The sequence below is a fragment of the Balaenoptera borealis genome, assembly GCF_965194805.1.
Source record: "Balaenoptera borealis genome assembly, chromosome: 9".
NCBI classification, from domain to species: Eukaryota; Metazoa; Chordata; class Mammalia; order Artiodactyla; family Balaenopteridae; genus Balaenoptera; species Balaenoptera borealis.
The window spans coordinates 107,328,488-107,342,350 of record NC_138873.1 but is presented as its reverse complement, the minus strand read 5'-3'; the positions used below and the strand labels follow the sequence as shown (position 1 = coordinate 107,342,350).

The 13,863-nt window shown below is 37.9% G+C and overlaps 1 protein-coding gene across 3 annotated transcripts in view; it reads right to left on the bottom strand.

The window, feature by feature from the left end:
• ADGRB3 (adhesion G protein-coupled receptor B3) overlaps window positions 1–13,863 on the bottom strand; it is a 790,409-nt gene that overhangs the window by 456,327 nt on the left and 320,219 nt on the right. For all 3 annotated transcript variants that reach the window (XM_082405028.1, XM_082405030.1, XM_082405029.1), the window contains 2 exons: window positions 5,466–5,630; window positions 4,824–4,988 (listed from right to left, as the gene is read on the bottom strand). In XM_082405028.1, the coding sequence (XP_082261154.1) occupies window positions 4,824–4,988; window positions 5,466–5,630 (330 nt within the window). The remainder of the gene's footprint in view (window positions 1–4,823; window positions 4,989–5,465; window positions 5,631–13,863) is intronic.

The window sequence follows — 13,863 nt, the reverse complement described above, 5'->3', positions numbered from 1 at the left end:
ATTTTCTGATGGTGCCCATTCTGACTGGTGTGAGGTGGTACCTCACTGTAGTTTTGATTTGCATTTCTTTAATAATTAGAGATGTTGAGCATATTTTCATGTGCCTATTGGCCATCTGTATGTCTTCTTTGGAGAAATGTTTATTTAGGTCTTCTGCCCATTTTTCAATTGGGTTGTATTTTTTTGTTGTTGTTATTGAGTTGTATGAGCTGTTTGAATATTTTGGAAATTAAGCCCTTGTTGGTCTCATCATTTACAAATATTTTCTCCCAGTCTGCAGGTTGTCTTTTTGTTTTGTTTATGGTTTGCTATGAAAAAGCTTGTAAGTTTGATGAGGTTCCATTTGTTTATTTTTGCTTTTGTTTCTATTGCCTTGGGAGACAGACCTAAGAAAACACTGGTATGACTTATATCAGAGAATGTTTTGCCTATGTTGTCTTCTAGGAGTTTTATGATGTCATGTCTTATATTTAAGTCTTTAAGCCATTTTGAGTTTATTTTTGTGTATGGTGTGAGGGTGTGTTCTAACTTCACTGATTTACATTCAGCTGTCCAGCTTTCCCAACACCACTTGCTGAAGAGATTGACTTTTCTCCATTGTGTATTCTTGCCTCCTTCATTGTAGATTAATTGACTGTAGGTGTGCAGGTTTACTTCTGGACTCTCTATTCTGTTCCATTGATCCATATGTCTGTTTTTGTGCCAATACCATGCTATTTTGATTATAGTAGCTTTTGTCTGACTATAGTAGTACTGTCTGACATCTGGGAGGGTTATGCCTCCTGCTTTGTTCTTTTTCCACAGGATTGCTTTAGCAAGTGTGGGTCTTTTATGGTCCCATATGAATTTTAGGATTATTTGTTCTAGTTCTGTGAAAAATGTCATGGGTAATTTGATAGGGATTGCATTAAATCTGTAGATTGCTTTGGGTAGTATGGGCATTTTACCAATATTAATTCTTCCAATCCAAGAGCATGGGATATCTTTCCATTTCTTTGAATCATCTTCAATTTCCTTTATTAACGTTTATGGTTTTCAGCATATAAGCCACCTCCTTGGTCAGGTTTATTCCTAAGCATTTTTTTTTTTTTTTGATGCTATTTTAAAAGGGATTCGTCCACTAAAGTTTGCGAAGCACAGCTTGGGCAATGCAGAGAGGCACTCAGAGAAGGTAGGAGCCCAAAGGAAGCAAGCATGGTGATGCTTTCTTCCTACTGAAGGAAAATTACTCAGAAACGAAATGAACGACTCTCTTGGTCTCCAAAGAAGACATAATTCTGTTGCGGAGCAATCTTGCAGAGACAGTCACTCCAGAGGGGTGGGGGGCTGTTGAGGGCTTATAGTCAGCACATTACAGGGGGCCAAATTCCAACACAAATGCATCACAATGTGCAAGACAAGTCTGAGCACACAGCGTCACTGCTGACTTCCCTTGGGATGAATATCTAGAGTTCAGTATCCCAGTAATTGCTCCATCCCTGATCTAAGTTGCTGTTACCATGCACATTTATGGTATGGCACCCTTACTTCAAAGTTTTTCTCAGAACGTTTAACCTGCGCGCTTCACTTACCACTTGCAGACAAAGCAATGGTGACTCCAAAAAGGACATTTTATGTATAAATTAAGTGTAACATCTCCCTGTGAATGGTAGGTTCCAATTTAGCAACTAATGACTAAAGAGTCATACATCCTATAATTGGGCTCTGGAAAGAGCAAGCCCTTCCCTGGGAGCAGAGCAGGGAGGGCCTGGGAAGCCTGGGCTAATGTAGGCCAAGCACCAGTAACTCTGCTTTCTGAATGATATTAACCAGGGGAATATTGGGGGAAAAAACCAACCAAACAAAAGATTAAAAATAGTATTTTTTCACATTGTAGCAACATAACATAATTAGGGGAGCTATTAACTTTCTACTATTTTAACCCTCAAAGCCTGGGTGTACAATAAGATTGAGATCAATGAAATCATTATTTGGTGAGGTTGACCAATTTAAAAATTGGGCAACTTAATTATCTCCCTTGTAGCTACGCTATTCCTTAACTAGCAGTATTTTTAAAAAGTAATAATATAATTTTTTAATCCCTCTAATTCTCTTTTCTTATGAAGACAGGGGCATCATTGAGGCCCTTTTTAATACTTTCATTTTATCTATTTACCAGGAAAGAAATATCCTAATCTTGATGGGAAAATATTTTTTATTTTCCATTTTTAGTAGATGTCATAACAGCTTTTGATTAAACCCAGATGATTAATCATTATTTTTATTAATTATCCAGACAAACATCTGCATATATTACATTTCTCCTTCCTGACAACTGAGGGTCTCTTGGAAAACTTGATTAATTTGTTTTGTATCCAAATTAAGTGAAGCATAAAAATAAATACTAGTTTATTTGCTTCCAGCAAGAGGAAGAAAAATTAAGAGAGAACAGTACTAAAAATAATACTAGAAAAAAACATTGTTTCAAAAGAGACATTTGTTCAGGCTTTATCACTGACAAAACGAGAAAAAATGCCTTAGCAACTGTTAAGATAATTTGAAAGTTTTCTCAATTTATATTGTCAATGTGTAAATTTGGAGCAATCTAATGGCAGAAATTAGGAAACCTATGCTCTAATCATAAAGGAATATATATTAACTACAGAGAAACAATTGTGCGGAGTTGAAAAGCCAATATATAAATCAAGTCCACCGTGGAAAACTGAGTTATTTATAAATCCCGCTTTCTTGATAAAATAATCTGGGGATGACATGGCTGTGCATTGAAAAGTTAAAGGATAAATATTAAAAGTAAAACACCTCCTTTATTTTGATAAAATTTCTATACAGAGGCAGAAAGCATTGTTGAAATTAATAGTCACATATAATTTTTAATGGATAATGTGATTTGTATGAAGGTGCAAGATTAGGATATATTTTCAAAAGCTTGGTACATATATTTATTTTTTTACCCCTGTATAATCACTAATCTGTGAATTGTTTAGCTGATTCAATAATTCATTTTAATTCAAAAATGTTATTTACATACTTGAGGGGATTTCAAATCATATTTTTGAAAAGAGAAAAATGAAAATGTTACGGTTAATACCAAAATAATTATATATATTATATAATCTAAAAAGTGCTTACAGTTTTATATGATAATTTTTCAGTCTCCCTGAAAGCACGAAAGCCAGCAAATAAACCTAGCAAATAAGGTATAATATCTTTTTTGTAAATAGAGATGTAAAATGTTTTCCAAACAGCAGGTGGCAATCTTTATAAAGCTGATTGCAAGCACCACCATCTTACCGCTATATATGCAGATAAAAGTCAGTTTTAAAGGACCAGTTAAGAACCTTGGCACGCTCAGACTAGTTCAGATAACTTCAGATGTTAAAAGGGTCTTATTTAGTCATGCCTACTGTTCCAGTGAAATTCCTCCCTCGGCAAAAGAAATATTTTTGTTTAATGCTTCTTAATTCTTATGCAGCACAGCAGAAATTTCATGATGCTAATCTGTATAGGTATCTTTCTAAACAGAGTCCTGCGTGCTGGTTACTTCTTATCATTCTGGATTCATATGGCCTTAAGAATTAACAAAACTAATTTTAGATCTTTTTTAAGAACCAAAAAAATACCACTGATATACTGTTACCCTTAGAGTCCAGTTTCTGTTGCTATTGAACCATGAAAAGTCTTTAGAATTCTAAATATGGAGAAATAAAAAGTTTTGATCCCTGGATAGCTCTTAGAATTCCTTGGTTTTTCTAAATCCCAGTAGTCATGTTACATAGAGACAAAAATCCATAGTTTCCTGAACTGAAAAGGAATCTCAAACAGCTGAAGTCACCACACCCACTAGGACCAGATAGCCCAAGATCGGCGAGCTTGCCCACAACAGTTACTAGTGGCAACAACGGCTCTAACTGGGTCTTCAAATTCTCTAAGTTCAGAACTTTATACCCAGCTATGAAGTTTTTAAATTCCGTGCTATTAGCTTTTCCTGTATGTTTATAAAATTTTGCCAATGGTATCATTCTAAAATCCGAATTTTCACTTATTTATTGAGTCTTGAGTGTGTTAATAGTATTTTATGAAATGTACACACACTTAGGAAGGAGTCTTTGTTCTAAATGAGCTTTTAAAATTTATGACCTATAATACAATATGATTTATAATCTGGGCAATTTCTGACCTTCTCTTTTTTCTATGCTCATATGTAAAATCCTCCAGTGTAGCAATACTTCCATTTTTTCACTATGAATTAAAGTGTGATGCTGTTATTTTAAAGTGAGTTACTCACAGGAATTTCCTTTTACAGTGGGAATGGGGCAAGGGCTAGTAAACTGGGGTGTCCAAGGTCACACATCAGGATGGATTAACAGCAGAATTTACAAGTTTCTGAGTTTCAACCTCATCTCTTTATTTCCTTACTAATCTACCTCACACTGATGTCTCTATATTTCTAGTAAAATAATCTAAGGCAACTTGTTTTGTGTTCTCAGTAAACAAATATTTCATAAAGAGAGTGAAAAAAAAAACAGTACCCTAACTTAATTTCAAAAATTTCTAGCCGTGTTATTGTTCAATATGCCTACTTTGGTGTTATTACATTTTTCAACGTCAGTTTTCAGCAAATAATTTAAAAATGTATAGAAGGCACAGCCTTTGACACATAAACAGACAAAACCTCATACATTATGGAAAGAAGTAAATTGCCACTTATTATTAGCAATACTTCCATTGAGGAAATACGGCCTTTAACCAATGACAATGTTTTTAATCCTTTTTTTCCCCCAGGTACCAAAGTGTTTCCCTGGGGACGATCTGAGCTCACTCACCAGGACATCGCTGCTCGCTGCATCTTCTCACTTCCTCGCCTGTCCCTTCACACGGCTGCCCGGTCACTGCCACACCCTGGCAGGTCCTCATTCGCCTCTCCCAGCCGCCATCACAGGACTTGGAGCACCCACTCCAATGACCCCACTGATTCCACTGACCATTGGCTGAAAGAAATACGTCAAGGTCAATGGCAGTCGTCCAGTGCACACTGTTTTAGGGATTTGAAAATCTGAGGCCCATGACTGTCTATTCAATTTTTATTAATCTACCACCATGAATCAAATGGACACAAATATTTAACTTGCTGGTCAAATGTAGAGCATTGTGATGAACAGAAGTTTCTGTAAGTTTGTCAGAAGCTGCACATGGACATTGACCTTTACTTGTAAAGAACACGAGCTCCGTGCTAGACTTCATCAATTTCATCAAAATTTAATCTAATCTCATTAATTTCATCTAATTTAAGAATCTGTTGAATCTTGTTACTTTATTCATGTAACATACAGTAGGATGAGCTCTGGTACAACCGGCTTCATTGACTAGAAATGTATAATCACCTGACAATTCCACGACCGTCTGGCACGATCCTGTCACATTATCTAAAGGGCAGGCATCCTTCGAATGCAGTCATCAGGCCTCACCTGTGCACTCGGGGTTGTAGCACTCTCTGCTTTCTGCCCAGGGCCCTCTGCATTCCGAGCCCCCGTGGGCGGCTGCAGTACACTGCCGACTCCTCTGCTGGGTCCCGTTCGAGCAGGTCACGGAGCACCGGCTCCAGAAGCTCCACTCCTGCCACTGTCCATCAACTGCCAAAGCAGAAGCAGAGACAGCGTGAGGAGGTCTTCTAGGAGAGAAGGCTGTACGCAGAGTACACGCATGCCTTTACTGCACTGTACAGATAATGCATTTTTTACAAATTGAAGTTCTGTGGTGACCTGCCTGGAGCAAGCCTACAGGTGTCATTTTTCCAACAGCATTTGTTCACTTTGAGTCTTTGCATCACATTTTGGTAATTCTGGCAATAATTCGAACTTTCTCTTGCTTATTATATTTGTTTTGGTGATCTGTGATCAGTGATCTTTGAGGTTAATATTGTCATTGCCTTGGGGAACCAGGCACATATAAGACAGGGAACTTAACAGAGAAATGCTGTGTGTGCTCTGACTGCCCCACCCATTGGCTGTTCTCCCATCTCTTTCCCTCTCCTCAGGCCTCCCTGACACAACAATAATGAAACGAGGCCAATTAATAACCGTACAATGGCCTCTAAGTGTTCATGGGAAAGGAAGAGTCACGCGTCTCTCACTTTAAATCAAAAGCCAGAAATGGTTAAGCTTTAGTGAGGAAGGCATGTTGAAAGCTGAGATAGGTCAAAAGCTGGGTTTCTTGTGCCAAACAGGTAGCCAAGTTGTGAAAGCAAAGGACAAGTTCCTGAAGGAAATTAAAAGTGCTGCTCCAGTGAACACACGAATGAAGAAAGTGAAACAGCGTTATTGCTAATATGAAGAAAGCTGTAGTGGTAAGATAATGCATGAAGGTGGCTACTCTAAACAACAGATTTTCATGCAGACAAAACAGCCTTCTATTGGAAGAGGACACCACCTAGGACTTTCATAGCTGGAGAGAAGTCAATGCCTGGCTTCAAAGCTTCAAAGGACAGGATGACTCTCTTTTTAGGGGTTAACGCAACTGGTGACTTTAAGTTGAAGCCAATGCTCATTTATCATCCGAAAATCCAAGGGCCTTTAAAAATTATGCTGAATCTCCTTTGCCTCTGCTCTATAAATGGAACAACAAAGAAGCAGGCATGACGCACATCTGTTTACAACATGGTTTACTCAATATTTTAAGTCCACTGCTGAGACCTACTGCTCAGAAAAAAAGATTCCTTTCAAAATATAACTGTTCATCAACAAGGTACCTGGTCCCCCAAGAGCGCTGATGGAGATGGACAATGAGATTAATGTTGTTTTTCATGCCTGCTAGTCATTTTGACTTTCAAGTCTTATTAAGAAATACATTTTGTAAGGCTATAGCCACCATAGATAGTGATTCCTCTGATGGACCTGGACAAAGTCAATAGTAAACCTTTTGGAAAGAATTCAACATTCTAGATGTCATTAAGAACATTCATGATTCGTGGGAAGAGGTCCAAATAGAAACATTAACAGAAATTTAGAAGAAACTGATTCCAACCCTCATGGATGGTTTTGAGGGGATCAACACTTCAGTGAAGGAAGTGACTGCAGATGTGGTGGATATAGCAAGAAAACTAGAATTAGAAGTGAAGCTTGGGGAACTCTTCTTAATATTATGTAACAACCTACATGGGAAAAGAATTTGAAAAAGAATAGATACATGTATATGCATAACTGAATCACTTTGTTGTACACCTGAAACTAACACAACATTGTTAATCAACTATACTCCAATACAAAACAAAAAGTTAAAAAATAAGTAAAAATAAAAGTAAGGGAACATTGGGACTTCCCTGGCAGTCCAGTGGGTAAGACTCCATGCTCCCAATGCAGGGGGCCCGGGCTCGATCCCCGATTGGGGAATTAGATCCTGCATGCATGCCACAACTAAGAGTTCACATGCCGCAACTAAAGATCCCGCATGCCGAAACTAAGACCCGTTACAGCCTAAATAAATAAATAAATATATATATTTTTAAAAAGTAACATTAAAAAAAAATAAGGGGGCTTCCCTGGTGGCGCAGTGGTTGAGAGTCTGCCTGCCGATGCAGGGGACACGGGTTCGAGCCCTGGTCTGGGAGGATCCCACATGCCGCGGAGCAACTAGGCCCGTGAGCCACAACTACTGAGCCTGAGCGTCTGGAGCCTGTGCTCCACAACGAGAGAGGCCACGACAGTGAAAGGCCCGCGCACGGCGATGAAGAGTGGCCCCCGCTCGCCGCAACTGGAGAAAGCCCCCGCACAGAAACGAAGACCCAACACAGCCAAAAATAAATAAATTAATTAATTAATTAATTAAAAATAATAAAAAATAAGGGAACATGAAATAAAAAAAAGAAGTGGAGCCTGAAAATGTGACTGAATTGCTGCAATCTCATGATAAAACTTGAAGGGATGAGGAAGTTGCCTCTTATGGACGAGCAGAGAACGTGGTTTCTTGAGATGGAATCTACTCCTGGTGAAGATGCTGTGAGGATTGTTGAAATGACAGCAAAGGACTTAGAATATGACATAAACTTAGTTGATAAAGCAGCACAAACATTTGAGAGGACTGACTCCAATTTTGAAAGTAGTTCTGCTGTGGGTAAAATGCTATCAAACGGCACTGCATGCTACAGAGAAATCGTTCATGACAGAAAGAGTCAATCCATTTGGGAAACGTCACTGTGGTCTTAGTTTAGAAACTGCCCCAGCTGCCCCGACCTTCAGCAGCCATCACCCTGATCGGTCAACAGCCACCAGCATGGAGGAAAACGCTCCACCAGCAAAAAGATTACAACTTGTGGAAGGCTCAGATGATGGTCAGCATGTTTTAGCAATAACATATTTTAAAGTTAAAGTGTGTACGTTGTTTTAAAGACACAATGCTATTGCACTCTTAAGAGACTACAGTCTAATGTAAACAGAATTTTTGTATGTACTGAGGAACCAAAAATTGTTGTGACTCACTTTACTGTGATATTCACCTTATTGAGGTGATCTGGAACTGAACCTGCGATATCTCTGAGGTGCCTGTACAAGGTAAAACTAACCTTGAAGATGAGTCCCGACCAAGGGACTCTAAATGAGTGCAGTTAGATTTTATTAACCCCCAAACAACTGTTACCTGATTCTGCACTTCTATTTACTTTATGTGTCTGGTATCTCTTCTTATTGACTTATTTCTTCAAAAGTATTTATTGATCATTCAACAAGCCAAGACCTTGATCTTGGAGATGGGTACAGGGAGCAATTAATACAACAAGTAATGACCAGTAACTCACAGAGCTCATATTTTAGAAAAGGAACCCCTAGAATGAGTTAACTAATTAATTCCATGCTAAATAAATTAATTCTATAGCATTGCTGCAAAGGATGATTTCAAGACACTGTGAGATAAGAGTTTACAGAGCCTGGGGAGTCTTCCCAGACAAAGTGAGGTTTCAAGTATGCTTGCACGATAATAGGAAATCCCTAGGGAAAGGGCATGTTCCCTGAAGATACACAAAGATCCTGGGCAGGACTGAATGGAGGGCATTGTGAACAGCATCCAGAAAGCCAGGTGAATAACTACGCAGAGGAGTTCGTGAAGAAGATAGAGGGCAGATTTTGCAAACTTTTTGTCAACTGTGTTATGGATTTTGCCTATTTTTAACAGATCATTAAGAAGCCATTGGAAAAAAGAAAAAAAAAAAAGAAGAAGAAAACAAAGAAAAAGAAGGAAAAAAAAGAAAAGAAAAAATAGGAAAAAAAAAAGAAGCCATTGAAGAATGTCAATAGGATTCTCTGATCATATGTAGTGCAGGGAAGAGAAAGAATCATGGGAGATGGTGAGAAGGGTCTGAACTGGGATGAGGAGAAGGTACCAATGGTGCATCCTGGGAGATCAGGGCCACACGGGAAGGACCGTGAGTGGAGAGAGGACCAAAACGACGTCCAGGTGTCTGGTGACCAGAATGGAATATAGATGGTTGACTTTGTCTTTGGAAGTTCAAATTGAGATGCATTTATTTATTCACTCATTCGAATGACTGTTAAGAATCTCTTAGTCATCAGACTCTGTGGTAGGTATTAACAAGAAATACAAGAATTTGAATTCCAACCTCAAAAATATGATAACAGTAAAAGAAGTACTCTACACATACAAATAAGTAAATGAAAAATTAAGAGCAATACATCTTAACACAGCAATGAAGACTTTCAGAGAACAGATCACACCTACTTGCGGGGTAATTATGATTTGGATAATTTAGACAAAGGAGACAGCATTCATGAAGGTATAATCCCACAGGCCACAAACTACAAGGGAGCAAAGGAATCAGGCAAAAATATTTACCTAATTTAGAAGGCATAAACTAGCATATAAGTGTTATAAATGCACTAGGATATAACTCTCTACTTTTTCCAGTATCATTCCATGGCTCTTGGTCGATTTCATTACAGCGAAAGAGAGTTCACCATAAATCCAAAGTTCCAACATAAACTAATGCTGCTGTGAAAACCCACCTAAACAAGAAAGCCTGGCAGAATAGGAGTGAGTACTTTCAACCTAATTGCAGGTCTCGCTGGTAGCTGTTAAAAAGAAGTCTGTTTAATATGTGTCTAGCTGTATTTAATAAACACTTTGTGAGATGAAAAATCACAAAATGCCAATTTAATCATCCCATTCATGTAATTTTAGCATCTCACTTTATTAAAAGTATCTGACACAATCTTATTGGCTATGTAATCCATTTGCCAGACTAAAAAGTCTAGTGAATCAATAGGCTGATATAAACTATTTTCATTTCAGAATTTTGCTTTTCAAAGATAAGACTTATTAAGTTTGCTTTCAAGAAGAATGGTTAAAAAAAAACATTCATGCCTGCAGCATATGTACCATCTATTTGGCAAAAGAATATACAGGTATTCAAATTTTTGAGAACATTCAGAAAGCAACACATAAACAAAGATGAATTAAGAGATGCCAATCAGTTTAGTGCTCAGTGAGTAGAATAAAAGAATATCTCTTGTCCTTAAGAATTCTGGTTTGAGGTAAATTTTTAGCTTTTTTGTTTGTTTGTTTGTTAATGAATGTAATAGCTACACACTCACTGCAAAGAACAGAGGATTAGTGTCTCCGGCTAGGAAGATGTGCACGTGGTAATGACTGAGTCAGAGGTGGAATCAGAGAAGATAATTGGGCAGGGGGCTGTATTATGGACGAGGAATGAGGAAAGACCTTGCCTAAGAGAGATTAGGAAAAATATTTGTGAAGTGTTTTGCTCAGAGGGCTTTTTTTGAAAGAAGACTTTGCATCACCATAGTTAAAAATTTTTAAACATTTAAAATCCATACATTTGTAATATTAGTTCAGTCCTTTCTGCCAAAGTACACATGTTCTGTTTTGGCTAAAGTTCAAGAATGAGTTAAATTAGACATTTGAGGGAACTTTTGAGGTTCAACACCACCATAAACATCAACAAAACATATATTTTAGATATGAACAGTTTTGTTTATAAATTAGTTACAGAAAATAAATAACAATGAAATTGAAGATGTATCAAGTGGATGTTTTTGACTTTTTATTTTACACTGAGAACTAGAAGTTTCTTTTCCTGAACATTCACTGCACCAGTATGAAAGAATGGACTTGACAAAGTAACTGATTGGATATTTTTAAAAAAGAGCAAAAACCCAATATTCCTTTAGTGAGTGTGTTATAGAGTGTGGTAAGGCAAAGTTCCATTTCCGCTGTGAAAATGGAAAATTGAGAGGTTAGAAAGAGAGGAGTACGTGAATTTAATTTAAAAGATTAGACAACTGACTTATATGTACATGAAAGAGTTTCTTTAGTGCCAAATGTGGAACGTTGTTTTATTTTAGGTTTTTTGTTTGTTTCTCATCCTAGAATTTAAAACAAAAAAATCATTAATTATGTTCTGGGGGGGAGGGATAAATTAGGAGTTTGAGATTAATATATATACACTAATATATATAAAATAGGTAAACAACAAGGACCTACAGTATAGCACCGGGAACTATACTCAGTATCTTGTAATAACTTACAAGGGAAAATAATCTGAAAAAAAAAGATATATATGCATATATAATTGAATCACTTTGCTGTACACCTGAAACTAACACAACACTGTAAACCAACTATATGTCAATAAAAAAATTAAAATAAAAAACAATACCACAATATCACTGAAATCACCTAAACCAAAAAAAAATTAAAAAGATCTTTCAGGAAATGGTAGTGTCATTTTACTGATTAGGAAAAAGTAGAGGTTTTTGAGAGGTGGAAATTAAGAGTTCTTTTATGGGCATTTAAGCATTTCTTAGTCTGATATATGCATTATACTTCAGGGATTAAATGTTGAGATATTTAAAAATAAAAACCAATTATCATATGATACACCTAAGTTTTCTATTTCATAACCTCTTGTCTAGGTACCACACAAGACATGAAGAGACTTTTTTCTTTTTGTCTGATGCTTAACTGGGATCCAGAGTGGTGCCGAAGCTGCTTCTCCTTCAGCTGCATTCAGGTTTGCTCTCCACCTGGGTGAGTACGGAGGCAAGAAACCACCAAGGCCCTCCCCACCCTACTACCCACCCAGATACGACTGCCTTCCACACTGACAGGGAGAACCCCCAGACTCACTGCAAAACCACGAGCTTGAAAACACCTCAAAGCTTTCTTTCTAGAACTGTGTTCCTACTGAAGGCTAATTAGCACCTTGTCATTTTGTCAGAAAAGTGTTCCCAATGATTTGGGGAAATGTAAACATTCCCAAACTGGCTCCTCTGTACTCCTGAGAAACGATGCACACAGCATCCGCACTGTGACCGGTCTTGTTCTGTTAGACTCAGGGGAAACTGTGCTGATAAAGACCCACCAAGCTCTGCTCTCCTGGAACGTGTAGTCTGAGGGGCTGTGGTGGAGACAGATGATGATAAACAAGTAAACAAATGAGTGAACAAGAGAGTCACAGCTGGAAGTGTTCTGAAAGCAGTGTGACCACAGGAGAGCTTAGTTCCCATCACTAAAAGAAGCCAGAAGCATAAAGTTCCGTGGAAGGCTCTACCCAAGGGAGGTCTTGAGGTCTAGAAAGCTTTGTGTATTCGGGGAAAGAGAGAAGCCTGGGGCTCGTGGGGATCACGAAGAGGGGGACGCGGCAGGAGGTGGGTTTGGAGGGTGAGCAGATGTCCGATCCTGGAGGGCCCGGCAGGCATGGGGCCAACAAGGTGAGGCACCACGAGAGGACTTTAAAGTAGGGAAGAGATGTGACATTTTAACCGTTCATTTTGCGGTTGTGTGTAGATTGGATTGCACAGAGACAAGAATGGGTATGGGAGATGTTGGGGACTAGAGTGTAGCCCAGACATGGGTAGATGGTAGACCCTTTTACTGAACTGGGTTAGAGTAGGTTTCAAACAGGTCCGTGGATACACAGTCCAGAAATATTAGAATGTCTATTTGGAACGCGTTGAATGTGTGATGCCATTGTAGACCTAATGCAGGGAGCCCTACTCTGAATAGACTTTGTTTAAAGCTGTATCTCCCAAATTTATTTAAAAATCAATCCTCCCTCCCCTCTTTCCCTTTTTCTTCCTTTTCATGGGACACCATTTGGTAAACATCGCATTAGAGGGCATAATTTCTTCCATGATAGGCAGCCAGGTTAAGAATCAGCACTTTCTTAGGCTTTTTAGTTTCTTTTCATTTCCATCATAAGCATTTGCAGTTGGATTTTTCCAGTGCTATTTTTCAATTTAAAAACTCCAAATGCCTATTTCTTAACTAACCATCCCACAAAGGTGACTAAGAATAGAGAACACGAGGCTGTATTTTGAAGCTGGGAGGATGCTGAGATCAGTCTGTCCTACCTTCATGTAATGTGCTTCCTTATACAACAGTGTCACTCTGGGGACACAAAGTTTTTTTACAGCAATGTGACACATGACCAGATTTTCTGGACCCAGAAGTATTAAAATTGCAATGGCTAAAACATTAGATTCCTGGGGTTTGCTGTGTTAAAGAAACTTCCTTCTGCAATTGTGTTCACCCGGAAGAAAAACCTGTCTCTGATGTGCAGGGAACAATTCCTATGATACATTTTATCTTATTTTATTATTTAAAAAATTTGTTTATAGTTGATTTACAATGTCGTGTTAATTTCTTCTGTATAGCAAAGTGATTCATTTATACACATATATACATTTGTTTTTATATTCTTTTCCATTATGGTTTATCCAAGGATATTGAATATAGTTCCCTGTGACTATGATACATTTTAATGAAAATACTATGTTTCAGTCTATTTTCTCATCTTGACCAATAACTGGTGACACTATAGTATAGACTGGATAACAA